The sequence below is a fragment of the Macrobrachium rosenbergii genome, chromosome 23 (genome assembly GCF_040412425.1).
Source record: "Macrobrachium rosenbergii isolate ZJJX-2024 chromosome 23, ASM4041242v1, whole genome shotgun sequence".
Taxonomy (NCBI): Eukaryota; Metazoa; Arthropoda; class Malacostraca; order Decapoda; family Palaemonidae; genus Macrobrachium; species Macrobrachium rosenbergii.
Genome location: NC_089763.1, coordinates 43,578,282 through 43,599,273, shown reverse-complemented (window position 1 = coordinate 43,599,273; position 20,992 = coordinate 43,578,282). Strand labels below are relative to the sequence as shown.

At 39.9% G+C, this 20,992-nt stretch overlaps 1 protein-coding gene across 3 annotated transcripts in view; it reads right to left on the bottom strand.

Annotated features, from left to right (window-relative positions):
• Positions 1-284: 284 nt before the first annotated feature.
• cnk (connector enhancer of ksr) overlaps positions 285-20,992 on the bottom strand; it is a 75,611-nt gene continuing 54,903 nt past the window's right edge. For all 3 annotated transcript variants that reach the window (XM_067125829.1, XM_067125830.1, XM_067125831.1), the window contains 2 exons: positions 17,042-17,263; positions 285-2,444 (listed from right to left, as the gene is read on the bottom strand). In XM_067125829.1, the coding sequence (XP_066981930.1) occupies positions 1,917-2,444; positions 17,042-17,263 (750 nt within the window). In that variant the 3' untranslated portion in view covers positions 285-1,916. The remainder of the gene's footprint in view (positions 2,445-17,041; positions 17,264-20,992) is intronic.

Here is a 20,992-nt window from a genome sequence, read left to right as displayed (position 1 = left end):
ATGATGACATTTATATAATAAACAGGAGACGATATTCTAAATTTTTAGCTTTCAATAATATTAATGATGTCCTGTATGTAACAGAAAACACAGAGTTCTGTGACAAGCATTCTGCATACATTAAGTTACAAATGAAACCAAGTATGGTGTGAGACCTTTCAAATGGTGCTTTTCAAATGACTGTATTCTTCATTTAACCACAGAACAGTCACTTTTATACTAATTTTATTGTGCATGAAAATTTTGGTAAGGATATAAATGCAGCTACTATGAACACATGAAAATTTCTAAGAATATAATCATATATAAAACATAAATATAAAGTCCAAAACTAATCCCTACACTATGGTGCCTGAAGTCGGGTAAGATATTCAAAACAAAAATAATGTCCACTGAACTTATAAATATCTCATGACTTACTTGACATATTGTTGATCTATTCCTTGTTTGATATGCACTACAGATAAAACTTAAAATAATTATTTTAAAAGCACCCTTTTCACCAGTGTAACAAAAAATATGTGGGATTAGAACTTACAAGGAAACTCACTAACCTGCAAACAAGCTAAACAACTCATTTTAAAACTTTTCTCTCAATACTTGAAATATAAAATAATGAAACTCCTTTGCACAAAAAACCTTGATTTCCATACCCGGCACATACTTGTAATTTCAATAACCTTTAGACATTTTCCAAAATACCATCACTAATGAGAAATTACATTTTTTTTTTTTTGCAGCTAGCAATCCATTCATTGGTTTTCAGTTCTAAAATCAATTTTATAAAACTCCCTACACTATGATAAATCTAATGCAATAAAATAAAATGTTTAAAAAAGCTTTAGGTACAAGTCATGCAATATCAAATCAATGCAAATTATGAACACACCATTAAAATTGTATTGCATTAAGATATTGACAAAGCATATTCCACCTAAAAAAAAATATGGCATGAGAGTAACTATTACAAGAAGACATGGAGAAGGTGCAACTTATGAAAGGGCATCTGAAAACTTAAGCAGCCCTTGGACATTTTTCCAATGACAGGAACTTGAGAATTATCACAAACTCCTTAAACCACATTCAATTTTTGGCATAACTGTCACAGTTCAAGAGTGCTTATTGCTAGAGAAAACAACTTGACAATACACATGCAAACTTTATATGATCAAGTGCCCTAGGAATAAAAGCACTTTTGCAACATTTGCTATTAATGTAATTCAAAAATTAGGCTACAGGGTTTTTTCCAAGTTCTGAAGATAATCCAATGAAATTTCATGGACTTATTATTAAAATACTGAAATTTGCACTGCAGTGACTTTATACTCTATTAAAATAGTGACTGGCCAAGACAATAACTACTCACAAACTAAACGAGCTCCTTTACAGACAAGGGACCTTGGTATACAGTCTGACTGGAAAATCATTACTAACTGCCAACTTACCATAAATAAACTATAATGTGACCTTCAAGTTATCACACCACACTCTACAATGTGAATATGGATGAATTCTGAAAATTGAACTATATGGAAATTTGAGAATGAAATCAATGGCTACCCTTCAGGTGTATACAAAGAAAAAATTAAACCTATGCACTTAAGAGCAATTGCCTTTAAATGGTTGATTCTCCCTGTGGGTGATTATTCATACATCCTTCATCATCACTTGGGGGAGACTCAGGTGGCCCTGGCAGATGTAACCTAGGGGAACCCTGACGATTTTGGGGAAACCTGTTCCTGTTCCTTGCTGCAAGCGGAGCATCTTCACTCAAGCTTTCCTCAATGACTGTGCAAGTGTTAAGAGGTCTATGCCGTTCAATGCCTTCAGGTGAAACACTTGAACTATTTCCACTATTTACATGAATGACTTGGGTCGTTGAGTACACAGCAGGAAATGTAGAACTACCATAGCTGTTATGAGACGCACGCAGCAACTGGACTTGTGACGTAAATATTTTGATGACTGCTTGACCTGACAGTTGGCGAGGTGACATACAAGTTTTGATTTGAAATACTACCTCCTGGAGAAGTAACATACAGATTCTGGGCAGAGCGCGAACCCACTGGTGTTGAAACATATACATTTTGAGGTGATCTTGTGCCTGGTGGATTCATCAAGTAAAAATTATTTTGATGTGATCCACTTGTGTTATTTATTCCACTTACACTTCTTTGGTTTATTACATCTTTACTGGAAACGTCACTTTGGTGCTGCATATCAGAACAACTACTGCTGCTTTCCATATCCAGTGAAGAATCTGAGGCTCCAAAGTTTGAATGAGAGACAGAAAAAGAATCTGTCTCACTGCTAGCATAACCCAACTTCAATTCACCTGGATTTTGATAAAGTACAGATGGCTGGTCAGGTGGGCTGCCACACAATGAATATGATCCTGGCTCGAATACGGGTGGATACTCCATGCCTGGATAATGGGGAAGGACCTGCAAATGGAATAAGTTCGTGTTCTCATATGAAATAAATCTAAAAATTTGTTGAATAAATATAAATTCTTTGATATATGTGGGTAACTCTTTCAGTTATGACTTGGTCAGTCAACAAAAAGAAGAAATATGAAATATTACCTTATTTGCATGTTTCATCAACATAGTCACCATCAGCAAGAAGAATTTAAATACTGGGTAACAAGATGTGTTTGAGATGCACAGTGCCCATTCGAGCAGAAAGCGTAAAAATGTTTATACAGTACTTTTTTTGTTCAAAAATGCATAGCTCTGATGATTTTCAAGGTAGACAGCTCAACTTTTTCATTTTGCGGACGAACGATTTTTGTACATAATGGCATGAAAAAGTCCCCCCAAAATAACTTTTAAGTAGGTAGAATAATGAATAAAAATTACAAGATACAAGAAAATTTTGCACGTCCCCAAAAAAATTTTACCAAAAAAATTTTTTTTATAAAGCTTTCTTTTTTTATTCATAGCACACCCAGATAAATTACCTAGTTATTGCAATACTAAAATTTCTAATTTTAACAAGAAAAATATGAAAAAATGAACGACAAACTAGTGTCACGTTTTCTTTATGAAAAGTAACAGTCACCCAAGCGATACCAGCAAAAAACTGTCTATACCTTTCGTTTAGGAGCTGAATGATTGCTCTATACAAAAGTATCAAAAAGCCCCCAAAATAAGCTTCTGTAGGTGAAATAAAGAGTATAATTTATAAGATATGGGAACATTTTCCACTTTCCCCCCAAAAAAAATTAACAAAAAAACTGTTGTTGTCTTCATTTTTTATCCATAGCACACCTAAAACATTACCTACTTAATACAATGCAAAATTTGCAATCATACCAAGGAAAATATGAAAAAATGGACAACAAAGAAAAATCCCAAACTATACCAAACAAGCAGACGTACATATTACATATGCATAAAAAAATATTTCCTTCCTCTCACTCTTGTAGCAAAAGATAAATGATGCAATTATAGAAAAAAAATCTACAACTATACAAAAATAAACATACATTCAAATAAAATGACAAATTTGGAAGTAATTTGTATTTTTCCTAACATAAAAACCTCAGGTCTTTACATAGGCATTACCTTCAGCATGAGCTGGAGCAGGGTATTCTACACAACAAGGTTGTTCAGTAGTTGAACTACCAGTGGGAGGGGTGAGGGATACCCCTCACCACCTCCCTTCGCTGATATGTACAACCACTTGCCTTATGCCCAGGGATCAGAATGAGGGGTGGCTAGAGGTGGCCAAAAGACCTCAAGTTTGTATGTTAGGAAAAATACAAATTATTTCCAAAATTTGTCATTTATTCCTGCACGAACACAAACCATTGGTCTTTACATAGGAAGACTTACTGTTTGGTGGGAGGATCTGAGTGGACTTCCTGACCGACTGGAGGCTGGCCTCATCTAGGACTTTTTCCTGGTTGTGTAATGTCGAGCAAAGGAAGCAGTCCCATGCCTCTGATCAGGGGAACAAAAGTGTGCTTGACTGTCAGGCTTCCAAGTTTTTCAAAGTAATGGGTATGAAGGCAACATTACAGTACTTCAAAAAACTCTTGAAAGAACACTATGTCAGAGACTATACAGCTAAGATAAGTAACGGGTTAGTTTTATTGCTAATCCCTCTCTCCCCTTGCTAGAGATGGTAGGACTTACTTCTATTAGATCAAGACAATAGAAAAAACAGAATGGCTGATCACTCACTTGCATCTGTGCCTGTCCAGCACATGGCGGTGTGAAATCTATCCTCTCTCCACCATAAGAGGAGAGGTAAGAGAAAGGGGAAGGAGGGAGACCAGCCACACACACTCACTTTCACTTCTATTACCGTAAAACTAGGCCAGATGCTACATGTCCCGCTAGGGGAACTGGATGAGCTACCAACTTGTTGAGCAGTGACCACAGGATCCAAGGAAAAGTTGTCCAAGGACCTATGGGCAATGTCCTTCAAGTAAAAGAAGGTGAACGTCGTCTGATGCGGCCACACTCTTGCTCTCAGCACCTGACGCACCAACTGGTTCTTCCTGAACGCAAGTGACGGGGCGATGCCCAATTCCATGAGCTCTGGACCGGAACGTACTCGAGTCCTCTTCGTTTGATGTTGAGTATGCCCACTTGATATTCTCACAAAGCCAGAAGGAGATTGTACTCTTGGACACCTCTTTCTTGGTCTTGCCAGTGCTAACAAAAAGTCATTGATACTCAGGCCTGAGCTGCCAAGTCCTTTTAAGGTAGCACTGCAGCACTCCAACTGGACAAAGTAGCATCTAATCTGGTTCATTACCTACAAAGTCCTCTAGGGAGGGGATCAAGAAGGACTCGAATCTGACGTCAGGGACCAATGGATTCCAAGTCTTTGCTACAAATTCCGGTATAAGTTTGAATGAAACAGATCCCCATCCCCTTGAGCGTTTAACATTATAAGGAAGACCATGGAGTTCGCCTATTCTCTTCGCCAATGCCAGGGCAAGCAGGAACATAATCTTGAGGGTCAGATCCCTGTCTGATGACTCTCGTAAGGCACACAAGTCAGGCTTCAAAGGACGAGAGTCACATCCCACTCAGGGGGCCTGAGTTCCCTGGGAGGGCAACACCAACCACAGAAGGTGGCCCATTTCCCTTGGTAGACGTCTGCAGAGGATTTCTGAAGATATCCAGATCCGATGCTGTTTGCTGAGAAAAGCCTCTTGCTCACAAAAGATGGTGGATAGTCTCCAATCATGAAGAGATAGGGACTCTATGGACTCGTGGAACCTTTCTACAAGAAGTTGGCAAAAGAGGTTGTACCATGGGGAATTTCTCTCGGTGCCTCGCATAGTAGAGCTAGCAGGTCCGGATACCACTCAACATGTGGCAAGTTGGGAGCCACCAGGGTCATTTTGAGATTCATGGTGATCATTACCATGTTGATCACCTGATGAATAAGACAGAACGGAGGAAAAGCGTACGTGTCGAGATTGTCCCAAGGATGCTGAAAGGTGTCCTCTGCTGCAGCCCAAGGGTCCGGCATGACGGAGCAAAACACCGGCAACTTCCTGTTGTGCTGTGTTGCGAAAAGGTCTATCACTAGTCATCCTCAAGGTCAAACAATCTCTTCTCAACGTCTGGGTGTAGGGGACAATCTGTTCCTATCACTTGAGCCTGATGGCTAAGTTTGTCTACCAATACATTCCTTTTGCCTGGGATGTATCTGGCTGACAACTCCACTGAATATGCAAATTGCCCACCTGTGCACTTGCACTGTCAATTGATAAGCTGAAGAGACACTACAGTAAACCGCCCCCGCATTCACATTCTCACGGTTTGCGGACTCACGTATTCACGGATTTCTCTTTGAAACATATCTACCCATTATTTGCAGAAAATTCGCCCATTCACGGTATTTTTCACAGAAATATTCACTAAATATTTGTATTTTCATCTCATTTTCATGAATAAATGCACTTTTTGTGATAAAACTATTAAAATACTCAGGTAATGCTCAAGTTACGATAATTCACCTTACGATAATTTGATTTTGCAATGGGGTAAGCAATTAATACCAATACCATAATATTATTTGTAAAATATTTTACAATTTCGCTTGAGCACAGGCAGCAGCATAATCAGGAAGTGAGAGAGACCAAATTACAATAAACAACTTTTCCTCCATCTCTTTATCCCATCTTCTAGTTAAAAAATTAAAAGAGAATGATAAAAGTACTGTTAGTAACGTTATGCTCTTGCGTAAATGCGTACAGCCATAAACAACCGAATGAAAAACTGTTGTTTTGCTTATAACCTAATTGGATAACAGCCATTTACCTGGTATTTCAACCATCGTACGGTAATAAACACTTACCGTACATTACGGCACAAATGCATTAAGTAGAATAGGACGATATATTTTTACATTATACCCTCATTCGCTATGGATAAAAGATCGGCAAGGAAATATACTGCTAAATTCAAACTAAGAAAACAATGTTCAAGCTGCTAATGACTATACTGTAAATCATCATGCATTGGCAACATGGATGAAACTCGATCGTAATTAAAATAGGAGAGAGAGTATTTTAATAAAAAATACTGGGCATGAAAGAACGCTTTAGTGTTATTTTTATGCCGATAAACAATAAATACGTAAAGCTCATATGATGAAATCAAGTGAAAATGGCGAACGGAATCTTGAATTTTTTTACACAAAACAAACGCTCCCAAACGTCATCTACTAATGAAAATAATAGATAAGTTAATTTCACAATGAGATGTATTTTAGCTATATTTCCACTTAAAAACACTTCGTATAACAAAAAATAACCTTGCCCCATATAAACAAAGTATCTAGAGATACATTTATGCTAACTAGAGGCAAAAAAAGCACTCTGAACTGCATTAAAAACAGCGAAATAAACGCCGCATAAACATTTCCAAACCAAAAACGTTGATCGCTATGTTCGCAATTTATAATACAAAAGCAATATAAGAATATATACAATATTATTGGATAAAGTGAATTAAGGCATAACATTTTACAAGATCCATTGAAAAGATGCATGTTCGTTATGTTGACGTTTGCATAATACGATATGTGAATATAGAGGAGAGTATAATGTAGGCTACACTACTGTATATGTAAACAATTTAACATAGTGTAAGCTAAGCTAATTCTTGTTTGTTATTCAATTTCTCTTTGTATTGAATGATCACGAGTCATTCTGCATGAACCTCCAAAATTAGCTGATATTAATAATTACTATACCATGTAAGTAGAGTTATTTTATAGTATAGGCTAGGCTACCATATATGTATACAGTACATAGCACCGAATACCCTAGTGTAGGCTAGGCTATGTTCGAGATACGATTTGGTATTTCTTATGTTTTTTCCAACAAACGATGGTTTTTTTGGAACCGAACCCCATCGTAAGTAGGGTAATAACTGTATCAGCATTTTTAGTTTGTTTTGTGTGCATTTTAACTATCAAAATAGGCAGTTCTAAGTGTTTTTGGAAGGGTTCTAAGTATTCACTGGCTTTAGCTATTCGCGGGTGTGTGTGTGTGTGTGTGTGTGTGTGTGTGTGTGGTACACATCCCCCGCGAGTGTGGGGGGTTTACTGTAGTCACCCTTGCTCGTTGACATATGCCATTACCATGGTACTGTCGCTCATGAGTAGCACAAGAGTACCCCATCACCTGATCCTGGAATTCTTGTAGAGCCAGAAAGGCTGCCTTGAGCTCCAGATGTTGATGTGACAGTGCTTGTCGATTTGATTCCACACACCTGAGGTTAATAACTCTCCCAGGTGTGCACCCCATCCCTCCCTCGAAATGTCCGAAAACAGAAGCATCTTGGGAGGGGAGGAGTGTGAAGCTGAACACCTACTATGAGGTCCCTGTTGTCTAGCCACCAGGCTAAGTCCTGTCACACTTCTCTCGAGAGAAAGGAATGGGAAGGGAAGGCGGGTCCCTCCCTTGCTTGAGACCTGAACTCCTTCATTCTCCACTGGAGGGAACTCCTTCATTCTCCACTGGAGGGAACGAAGGTGAAGCCGCCCATAAGGGACCAGCTTCTCCAAAGATGACAGGTGACCGAGATTGACTTGCCACATCCAATCTGCTTGTTCCTATCAAGACAGGAATGATTGCACTGCCTCCTTGAACCTGCTGATCTGGGTGTCTGAGGGAAAGACTCTCACTACTGCCGTATCTATCAGCATGCCCAGATACTTTATCGTCTGCTAGGGTATGAGGTCTGACTCTTGAGATTTACTGTATCACAATGCCTTGGCTGCGACAAAAACTGAGCATCGATCTCTGGCCTTGGGCAACTTCGAACATGAGTTCGCCAGGATTAGCCAATCATCTAGATACCTCAAAAGATGTATCCCGTGTGAGTGGGCCCAAGTCAATACAAGGGTGAACACTCGCCTGAACACCTGGGGAGTGGTAGATAGCCCGAAACAAGGTACTTTGAATTGGTATACAGTCCCGGTGTGAATAAAGCAGAAGTACTGGCGGGAGGACAGATAAATGGGTATCTGGAAATATGCATCTTGTCAATCCACTGTAAGCATGAAGTCAGACTCTCTGGTGGCCGCTAGCACTGACAGTGTCGTTTCCATCTTGAACCGAGTCTGTTGGACGAATTGGTTCAGGGCAGATAGGTCTATGCTCAGTCTCCATCCCCCTGATGCTTTCTCTACAAGAAAGATACTGCTGTAAAATCCTGGAGACCGATCTGTCTTGACTTCCACAGCGCCCTTATTTAGCATTACCTTCACCTTGTTCCACAGAATGAAGTCTTTTGGCGAGCCAGAGACATATGTTTGTAGATGGACCGGAAGGTTGGTGAGAGGTGGAGGAAACCTGAAGGGAAGTAAATAGCCCACCCGAAGGACACTGACTACCCAGGGCTCCGCTCCATGTTGCTGCCATGTTGCCTAATGGGTCGACATGCAACCCGCCACCAGTGGCAGCATGTGGAGAAGAACACTGCCCCTAGCATCCTCCTCCCTTCTTCCCCCTACCTCTCTACCTGGATGGGCAGACGACTGAAAGGGATGCTGTTCTGCAACCTTCCTGATGGGGACAAAAGAAGGCTGGGTGTTCCTACCTGAGGGTCGGGCTGCAGTGGGGCGTGAAGGCCCAGAGGTCTTTTGCCACTGCACGGTGAACAAGGCGGTTGTTGTCATCCACCCTTTGACGACCCACTGCAGTGTTTACTTGCTCCCTGTCAAAGAGAGAAGTGAAACCCAGCAACAGTCCGTTTCTCAAGGTCAAGACCGACTCAGGACTAACAAACTTAGAAACTCAGTAGAGAGCTGTGTCTTTCCTCTTTTATGTCAAGTTTGCCCACAGGTTAGCTGTCTGGTGAGCTAGGTAGGTGATGGTCCTATGCCCAGACAGGAACAGTCTGTTAAGGTTAGCCATTTCCTCATTGGTGAATGATGAAGAGGAAGTGATAACCTTGGCTACTGCTGTGGTAGACCAATGGTCCATCCAAGAGACTGCCTGAAACGACTGGTAGCTGACTCCTGATGCAAGAGGGAGATGTCTTCTGCACGGAGCTGCTCCAATGGCAGACCCAGACCGAGACGAACTAAGTCGGGGTCAACCTGTGCTGCTGGAATTGACCTCTCCGAGGGCCTGTAGAATTTCTTCTGACGAGGGAGAGGTGGAGGAAGCAGCTTGAACGAGCAGCTGGCCCAAAAAGAGTTCTCCCTCCCAGAAATGAGAGAATCCACCTGACCTAGGACCGACTCGGCAAGCTTCGACCATGGTAGCTCAATCTATGGTGGGGATTCCTTGCAGGGTCTGACCAGTGCTTTGAGGCTCAAAGGAACAATCTCATCAGCAGCCAAGGTCTCTTCCCCAATATTGTTGTACTGATGAATCAGTTTAACAATCTCAATATAGGAACTCTGCAGCTCGGGGGTGTCTGCGTCCTTGGGGAAAGGACCTTCAGGCCCCTCCTAGTCGTGGTCCTCCTGAGTTGCTCTCTCTGCAGGTGAGAGACCCTCCTCATAATCCCCACGTTCCCTCTCTGACACCCCAGCATATGTCCATTCTGGTCCTAAGACCGAACCGGGGTGTACAAAGGGCTACGATTGAAGGCTAAATCCTGATCGCCAACCGATTCCTGTCCATCCCATGGTTCCTGGTATATCCCCTGGAGGTTGAAGGGACAGGTGAGAGGGGCCTAGCACCCTTAATGGACCTGCCGGAGGCCGAAGTCTCGGCAAGAGAGGAAGGCCGTGAACAACTGTCAATCCGCAGTGACGATCAATGCATGGGTCAGGGAGAGCTCCCGTCACATGAAGGTGAACGGGGGTTGTACCTGGGAGAGCACACCAGCTCCTGCAGCATGTGTGGAAGCTATCCCAAAGAGAGTAAATCCGCTCACGCTCACAGGAACTTCCCCCCGAGAGAATGACTGCGCATTCCTGGGCAGTCCCAACGACATGCTGGACTCTTCTTCAAGGCCAAGGTCTCTAAGTATGAAGAAGAGTGAACGGGGGCCTCCTCCATGCTCTGTCTGGTGTGCAAACTCTATGGTCGGCATCTCTGACTCAGGACCCGATCCTCTGATCATCCATAGAGCAGCTCACGAAAGCCACATCCTGGTTTGCAGATTAGGGGGTGGAGGCAGTGCCTGCACACTGCACACCAGCATTCTCTCTATGAGCCGCACCCCAGTTCGGGGACTGTGGGTGTTTATCGGAGCTGCGCAGGTCTGTTGGAACCTGGGCAGAAGAACCTTCAGCGGCACAGGTCGAGGAGACCCGCGTACTGTATGCGGATCGTCCGGGGTACAGGATTGTGCTGCGGACGACGTTGCTACACAGGGTCCGTGATGGAGATGAATCTCCAGGTTGGAACCTTGGAGCCCTGCACGGAGGAAGGTTCTTTGCCAGACATGATAGGCGTCTGTTGCCTGGTATCCGTGCCTTGGGTGTCGGTGTATGTGGGGGATCCACAAACCTGGACTTGACTCATGGAAGCCATGTCGTGGCTGACCCGAGTGCGGGATGCTTCTGCACCTCGGATGTCTGGGGATGTCCGAGACACAGGTTCCATGTCCAGGGACACGGGAGAGCCGTAGAGAGATCCTCTTGCTTCTTCCATCGAAAACTTGTCATGAGGGCCAACAGGCCTTCTTACGGTCTAGATGGCAGCTGCCTTTTTCCTCATTGGGTCTGTCCACATAACGGGACCCTTAGTAGGAGAAGGGGAAGAGGCGAAAGCAGGTGAAGATGATACTGAAGATGACGATGAAGGCAAGCTGGTTCTCTTCTTTGACGTCCTCTTGCGGTCATGTTTGTACTGTACCTCTTCATCAATTCATCCAGAAGATCCTTAGTGTCGGGAGACATCAGAGGGCGTGTTGCCATTGATGGGAGAGGATGACTAACCAAAGGCGCTGTGATAGTAGCTGTGGTGACTTTGGATCCTGTAACTGAAACCGTAGTTCCAGTTACTGATGCAGTAGAGATGGGAGGGAGGCAGTTTGGAGGCACTAAGGTGCAAAATCAAGTCCTGAACTGATGGCTCCCTAAGGAAGACCTAAGGATGGCCAGAGGTTCCTAAGATCATGAAAAGTCTTCCTGATCTCTCTCTGACCTGAAAAAAGATGGGTTATCAGGGGCTGCCTCCCTTTGCCAGCGGGAGAATGGCAGCCCCCCCCCCACAGGAAACGGAGGAAGTAATTGAGATTGTGTCGGCCCAAGCCCCTCCATGCGAACCACCCACTGTCGAAGCAATAGGGAAATGTGGAGGGGTGACCTCTTCCCTAGAAGAGGTAGCAGCCAAAGGGAGCCGCATGGGAAGAGACAAGGAGCTACCCAGCATCCTTGGAGGAGAATACCCCTCCGAGGATGGGCAGGCAGCCCTCTTAGATTTCCCCTTTCCAATGAACCTCATCCACCACTCTGGAGACCAAACACGACACTCAGCAAATGTTTTGTGCAAACGGTGTGCGGGTCTACTTCAAAGGATGAGTGAAAGCAGTTGCAATGCTGCTTTCTAACACCTGGGCAAAAAATAAAAAGTTAAGTATATCTCAGTTTAACCAGACCACTGAGCTGATTAACAGCTCTCCTAGGGCTGGCCCGAAGGATTAGACTTATTTTACGTGGCTAAGAACCAATTGGTTACCTAGCAAAGGGACCTACAGCTTATTGTGGAATCCGAACCACATTATACCGAGAAATGAATTTCTATCACCAGAAATAAATTCCTCTAATTCTTCATTGGCCAGCCAGAGACTCGAACTCGGGCCTAGCAGAGTGCTAGCCGAGAACTCTACCGACTCATCCAACGAGGAACTAACACCTGGGCAAACCCTCTAAAAAAAAATGCTTATACCTGAATATTTTAATAGTTTTATCACAAAAAATGCATTTAGTCACGAAAATGATACAATTTTCTGAGAATAATGTGTGTATATGGTCTACAGAGAAATCTGCGAATAGGCGAGTCCATGAATCCGGAACCGCGAATAGGCGGGGGTCGACTGTATCACAAAATCTGGAACTGCAAATAGGCGGGGGTCGACTGTATCACAAAATCTGGAACTGCAAATAGGCGGGTCAACTGTATCACAAAATCTGGAACTGCAAATAGGCGGGGGTCGACTGTATCACAAAATCTGGAACTGCAAATAGGCGGGGGTCGACTGTATCACAAAATCTGGAACTGCAAATAGGCGGGGGTCGACTGTATCACAAAATCTGGAACTGCACTGTATCACAAAATCTGGAACTGCAAAACAACCAAAATCTGGAACTGCAAATAGGCGGGGGTCGACTGTATCACAAAATATGCAAAGTACAACAACCAGGAAGGAAAACACCAGGATGAAGTGCAGGAGAGAACAGCTGGCAAGCATTTGGGCAGAGGAAGGTGTAGAGATGCGTCTGCTCTGGACAAAGGTTATAAGGCACGTGGTTGCACATCTCAGTAACGGGAGGTGGTGAGGGTATCCCTCACCCGTCCCACCAGTAGTTCAACTACCCAACAACCTTGTTATGTAGAACAGCCTGCTCCAGCTTGTGCTGAAGGTAATTCCTATGTAAAGATCAATGGTTTGTATTCATGTAGGAAAATATACCTGTTACATATGTATAAAAAAATATTTCATCTCCCTCTTGCAGAAAAAAATAAATGGTGTAATTATAGAATAAAAATAATAACCTATGCAAAACAAATAAACATACAGTAAACCCCCCGTATTCAAAGGGGATGCATACCACAACCCCCCGCTAATAGTTAACTACCCCTCTAAAAAAAGCTTGTAACTGCTTATCTTGAAAATTCAAACACTAAATGTATACCTTAAACTAACATCCTACATCAAATATACCTTAAACTATTATCCTATTACTGTATTAATCTTTGAACCGATATTATCAATATCATTTCAAAATCATCTTCAATGTTTTACCCTTAAAAATATATACATACATACTTCTAACCGTTCCAGCCAGTAACAGAGAGAGAGAGAGAGAGAGAGAGAGAGAGAGAGAGAGAGAGAGAGAGAGAGAGAGAGAGAGAGAGAGAGAGAGAGAGAGAGAGAGAGAGAGAGAGAGAGAGAATTTTTCAGTATCCTTTGTAGCTATTTTATTTGACCAACAAGTGGGCAACATTTTCTACCCTTCGCAGTCAATATGTCAAGATAAATTGAAACCCCCTCGCTCCAAGCTTTGGAGAAGACTGGTAATCGATATGTTTTCTTTTAAATTTTACATAAATTACTATAAAAATGCATAAATGTAATTATACAGTTGCATGGACAATATGAAAATAATAACAGAGTAATATCATTTTTATCTGTAAAAACTACAGTATACAAAACAAGCATGTTACATATGCAAAAAAATCTATCTCAGAGAGAGAGAGAGAGAGAGAGAGAGAGAGAGAGAGAGAGAGAGAGAGAGAGAGAGAGAGAACTCTTCGGCCAGGTGCTAACCCTTTTTTTAATGATGACAAAATAAATAAACATACATATTACATATGCACAAAAATTCTCTAATCTCAGTACGAGAGAGAGAGAGAGAGAGAGAGAGAGAGAGAGAGAAAAAAAATTATTATTTTTATTATTTTAATATTATTAACAACTTCTCACTGCTGGGAGAAAGGGCATTGGGTCTGGTATGATACATGTACCATACGCTACCGGGGTCTAAGCGATGTCAGGCAGGGCAGCCGATCGAGACTACGGTCTACCCCAAAGCCAAATCATAAGTCCTTCAAAAGAAGGCATCGTGCTTACCCCATACAAAAATGGGAAAAATGCACGTTAAAAGAAGATTATTTTAATATTATTTAAACTTAATATTAATATTTGAAAATTAGTTCTGTAAATTATTATTTTATCATAAAATGTACATGTACATACAGTACAGTATTTAGTCACGAAAATAATATGAAAATACAGAATATTGCTCTGCAAAAAAATCCGGGAATGGGTGAGTTTTACCGCAAATAATTTATAGATAGGTTCACAGAAAATTCTGCGAATTGTGAGAACGCGAATCTGGGAGGTTTACTGTACGTTATATTTGTATAAAAAATATCAGGAACACTTGGCAAAAAATTACAAAATAATGATCAAATAAAGCCTCTATGTTGCATATATAGTTAAAAAACTATGATGTATTAAAAATTTTAACCTTGGCACCAGACAGACATGTCAATTACTAGATGTTCCCAAGTGGTAAACCAGGGTATAACAACTCAAAAATACTAGAAATACTAGACATAACTCAGCCCAACCTTTGATGGACCTCTCTCTCCTTTTTTTTTTGGTTATTGACATGAAACTATTAACCTACTCTTCCAAAAACCTTCACAAGAGTTCTGAGCTTAAGCAATCTTGATATACAGTACACAGAGTTAGACACTTTTCACTAAGACAGAAGCTTCTCCTGGCAGTGCTCTTACCTTCCATTTCCCTCTGCTTGCTTACAATTAAGCGTGTCATGCAACTGTTCAAATTTGTGCCAATCACCAATACACGTCTTAGCAACATAGCATTCACTAATGAAAATGTATTAAGATTTTTCAACATTTTGGGTCTGTCCAAACATTAAAACAAGAACAACCCCTTTTGCCTTATTATAATTAATAATGCTAATTCATAGTTCTGGTATATTCTCTTTTTACTTGCACACTGATCTCCCATTATGATTCTCATAAAAATTTCCAGCTAAGCATCAAATTTATAAGGGCAATGTTACAAATATGCTGGGAATGTTGTAGGCTTGAGGTACAACAAAACAGAAATAAGCTGGGAATGTTGTAGGCTTGAGGTACTATAAAACAATAACAAGTCACTTGAATATAAATTATTTTTAATGTCACTTGGTAACTGGTCCATTCCTGAATTGTTAGGAAGAATAATGTGCTAATTAATACACTTACTGGTAGGATCTTATTTTCTATGAGCCCTTGTTAGGAAGAATAATGTGCTAATTAAAACACTTGCTAGTAGGGTCTTATTTTTTATGAGCCTGAAAAAATTTTGCCTAATTGTCTCGGGTACATGCCTAGAATTTAATCCCCATAGTGGTGAACCCCTGGAATCCACAGAACGTTAAACTATTAACATGATAGTTTTGTTGCATCTCTCAGTTCCAGATATTATTGCGTGGTTGGCACTCTCACCACAGCTCCCACCATTAGCTGATATAAGCCCCAGTCCTAGCCCTGATGCCTTTTCTATTTCTAACATGATAAATTTTGACACGAGGAAGAAATATCCACATTCATGTTTTTCAGTAAATTTAGGTTTAAACCTAAGAGCAAATTCCAGTGATTAAAGACACATTTCACAAAACTTACAGCTTAAAGGCAGAACACAGGTGTTTTGTGTTGATGTCTTGTGATTTCTACGAGGCATTCCTCCTGTGGGAGGCTTGGGATGAAGTGGAAAGAGACTACTGGACTACTGGCTAATGAAAGTATCCCACTAGTAAACACCACAAAAACTTGGAGAGGACTTTGATAAGGAGTGGCTATAAAAATGCTACAATTCATGGACAAAAAAAGGTGACAAAATGATCATGTTGTGAAAAAGGGAGTTATGGAGAGCTGAGGCATCCATCAGCTGGAAAACAAAATGGGATCATTTGGATGTGGCAAGAAGGGATAAGGAGTAGTTGGCCAGAAGTTATGGGAGTAAGAGAGCAAAAACCTGTAAGAAAGCCCAAAAAATCATACAGCAAAGGCACTGATAAAGACTGAGCCAAGACAGGAATTCAATCAGGAGGACAATAACTCAAATATCCAGTTAAACAATAGAATAATAATAATAATAATAATAATAATAATAATAATAATAATAATATATTAATAATAATAATCAACATCATTACCATGTCTCTCCTCATTCCCAACTAGGATTCAAGAGGTTACATCCCTCAGCCTGAATTGTTACTCCATAAGAAATTTTGCAAACTAAAATTCTTGGATATGAACACAAATTTTAACATACAAATTGCTATTACAAACCTCATACTCAAGATCAAAGTGTCTGTATTGTATATTAACTAAATGTACCATTTAAGAAGAACCCTAAAAGAGTTCAGAGGTCTGGTTAAACAAATCATTTATAACTAACTAACCATTTATGGATGCTAGAGATTACACATAAACCATATACAGACTTCATTATGGCCTTGAGAAAATAATATGCATGATAAAATCTAAAATATTCTTCCTCTGACTGGATGGTTGTGAAGTTGCAGTGTCAACAAATCTAAAATGTCTCCACTTCAAAGAGAAAAATTCTTACCTCATGTATACCACTAACCAAGATTCCCTAATAATCATAACCCCCATCCTGCTACATTTCACAATAAAATGTGTTAGGAGTCAAAACAGTAGTTTTCTAGTACCTAATCCTGAAAGCAAACGATACTACATTTTAAAATTTGATCATGTTATGAAAGGACTAGCTACATTAAGAACCTTCACCTCAACTTTCTTCTAGAACAGGGAATAACAGAAACCTCAGAAGTAAGCAACACAGCAACCAGACATTACATATAATTAGGTAGAGTTTCATGAACTTACTTTCTGATTCCTTCCTACTTTATTCTGAGTACTCAGAGACAGTGAATGTGAAGTTGATGATGGTATAGCTACTGCCTGTAAGGTTGGTGATGAAGGAGGTGGAATATTTGAAGAAAATGGAACTGTAGGAGAAGCTGGTGGCGAGGTGAAAAAGACTTCACGAGGTGACATCATTGCGGGAGTTCGACGCTGCTTTCCAATCATAGCTACACCCATTGCAGGCTGTTAGAAAAAATACTTGTTAATACACCAAATGCAATTGGAGTACTTAATCAATAGACATATTAACAAAAACTTATACTTTTAAAAGAAGTTCTTATACAACCCCATAACCACACGTAGCATTAACTGTACAGAGCACAAACCCGTGCATCTATTTGAAACTGGAAAGATCCAGCTGCATAAGCCAACCAACTCAACCAGGTCCATGATGCCATGCCTATTCATTCTTCTGCTGTAATCCATCTGAGGAGAAAGGGGACAGGAGGAAGGCGCTGGAAGTTTTTTTTATAATTCTTTTTATTTTAAAAGCAAACTTTTTTTCTACAAACCCATTACCACCGAATTAAAATTCAGCAGGGAGGATGACACAGATGAGTTCAAGATAAGGAAGATGTAACTGCAAGAAGACTATAAAAACTGGTTTTGGAGTCAGTCAAATTTTCTGAAAAATGGGCACCTCCATACATACTGCATTTGCAATATAATATAAATCCAAGAGACTTATATTCCATGAGTACACATGAAGTGTTCAATGAGTGACATCATTAAAGCTAAAGCAAAACTTAAGAGATTTTGAATGCAAGGTGCTAACTCTAAGAACAGCAGAAAGACATTATACTTGAAAGGCCAAGGAGGATGAGAGAGCCTAAACCCTGAACCCTATAAGCCTTAACCCTGAGGGGTGCAAAGTCCTCTCTGGACGCAGCAGCAAAAGATCATAGCCAATAAGATATGGAACTCTTAAGACACTGGCCAATTATGACGACTTGTGTGCTGAAATATGCAAGGATAAAAAGATTTCATTTGTCAGAAATGGTAGTTAAGGGCTCTCACATGATAAAGAACACTGTCTTTTTGAAGTGGAGATGGTTAATCCTCAACACCAGAGCTATGAAGACTCTGGTATCTAAGAACATCTTGAGGGCTTACTCAAATGCCTTGGGCAACATTTTTACTCAACTGAGCACAAGAGTCCACTCAATGACAATAGGGAATAAGCTTCTATTCTGCCGGCAGGGATGTGGAGATACCAACCCACCTCAAACATGCCTATAAGGTTTATCCCATTGGGATCCATAGTTGCTGTTGGACAGACTGTAAAAGTGGGAAGTACCTGGCAGAATTATCCTGTCTTTCCTTTCTGGAACCTTACAGACATCAAGGGCCTCATCTTTACCAGATCAGATAGGTACTCGGGCTTATGCACTCTCCTCCTCCACTGAGTACCAACCACTGTTTTGATTACACATTATCTCAACTGGTCCAATCTTCATGCTAAAGCTACAAGCACTCTCTTTTTGATGGAACTACTTAGAACCTCCTCTCTTTGAGCTAATGCCTTTTTGCATGGTGCAGTTCTTCATCCTCCATCCTAAATTGCTTAGGCATTTGATGATTAATGTGCTGCAATATTTTAGTAATGTTTTCACAATAGAGTACAAACATTTTTTTTATACAAATTCATTATTCATATGGGGTTTTACAGCCCTTCTCCCACTCATACACTAGTTCTCTTTAGATCTTGCAAGCACAAAGCAATGAGAGCAAGTACAGTACCAGGATGTAAGTACAGTCATACCCCGAACTAACGCGAGGTTAGGTTCCAGAACCCCTCGTGCAAGGCGAATTTTCACGTAAGTTTGGCACGGTCTCTAAAAATGCTAATAACTGCTTATTTCTAAAGTTTAAACACTAAATATGACCCTAAAATCATGCTCCCAAATTATTAAGCTAACTTTTAAATGAAATTAAATTACTGTATTTTCATTTAAAAGTTAGCTTAATACATTACCCTTAAAAAAAAGAAATGGTTAACATAATAATACAGTTGGAAGAGAAGTTCTGTCTCTCTCCCGTTTCAACAGGTCTATTTTTAGAAGTCTTCTCAACCTCTTTTTAATAACTTCTTTATTCTACGTCTCTTTCTCTTTGTAAGTTCTTTATTCTACGTCTCTTTCTCTTTGTTCTGAAATGCATTTTCATGAATTAACAGTATTTTTTATTTGGACTAATACAACTCTTAGTTATTATGTCTCTATGTTTTAGAACGATCTACTGTACAGGTAAAGACATACAGAGATAAGTTGTAAAAATGTGTGAGAGCTAACTATGAGAGAGAGAGAGAGAGAGAGAGAGAGAGAGAGAGAGAGAGAGAGAGAGAGAGAGAGAGAGAGAGAGAGAGAGAGAGAGAGAGAGATAATTGTCCTTACTTGAAATGTCAAGTTAAATTATTTATGAATTATTACAAACACAGAGAGAATAACATGAGAGAGAGAGAGAGAAGTTAGTTATTCTTAGGAAATTCAGTATTATACTAAATTTTAATTGAAACTAAAGTTACAGTAATTTCATTTAAAAGTTAGCTCTATACATTACTCTTAAAAAAATAAATAAATGATTGACATAAAATTATAGGAAAGTGTGAAGATTAGTATACTATTTCTCTCTCTCCCCATTCCACCGATCTATTTTTAGAAGTCTTCTCAACCTCATTTTTAAAACTTCTTTATTCTGTCTCTTTCTCTTTGTTCTGAAATGCTCTATGTCTCTATGTTTTAGAACAGTGCATTTACAGTTTCTAGATGGTACAGGTAAAATTAGATCAATTTAAAATGATCTACTGTACACTTAAAGACATACAGAGAAACAGTACTACGTAGGTTGCGCTAACTACGAACAAGAGAGAGAGAGAGAGAGAGAGAGAGAGAGAGAGAGAGAGAGAGAGAGAGAGAGAGAGAGAGAGAGAACAGTTGTCCTTACTTAAGAGAGTGAAATTTTTATGAATTATTACGAGAGAGAGAGAGAGAGAGAGAGAGAGAGAGAGAGAGAGAGAGAGAGAGAGAGAGAGAGAGAGAGAGAGAGAGAGAGAAACCTTTGACCTGCTAATCAGCAACACTTCCCATTCTTATCATGTTAAATTGACACGTCTGACAGATTTGCCTTCGAGCTTCTTACAGAAGATGAGGGGAAGATATTTGCTTGTTTAAAATATGTATCACATACGAATTTTGTAATTACAGTTATATTATATTATTATTATTTAATTTGATTAATCTTATTAATATTAGAAAATTGGTGCTTATTATTAGGTAAAACATTTATTTATCATACAAAACAAATAAACATATACATGTACCATAAAAATTCTCTCATTTCAGTAAAAGAGAGAGAAAGAGAGAGAGAGAGAGAGAGAGAAATTATCACTATTATTATTCAATGTTATTTAATTTACACATAAAATCTTGAAAACTTATAATTTACATAAAAATGAAACAAACACTTTTGCAAGGTTTCTCAGTATTCCAAATGTTCATGTGTCTGTGAAAACGCATGTATGACAATTAGTTAGGTTCCAATGAAAAGCTCGCGTCTGTGAATTTGCGCAACTCGAATTGCGCAAGTTCGGGGTATTACTGTATTGCCACACGAGGTGGAGGCATTCCATTTAGTTAAAGCAAGCCAAGACAGTTCTATATGGAATAAGGCATCTCCTGTTTTAGTACAAAAAAAAAAAAATTTATTTGTACTTGGTCAGTAACAGCAAAGTTTTTCTGTACCAGAACAAGATGGTGCTTAATTGTGGACTTACAGATAAAAAGACCAACCAAATCTGAAATTATACAAATAAAAACCTTACTACTACTTTCACATTAACAAAATTGGAAATAATGAATTGACAATAAAATTTTGTATTGTCAATTCAATTTTACATTATCATAGGCACTAACT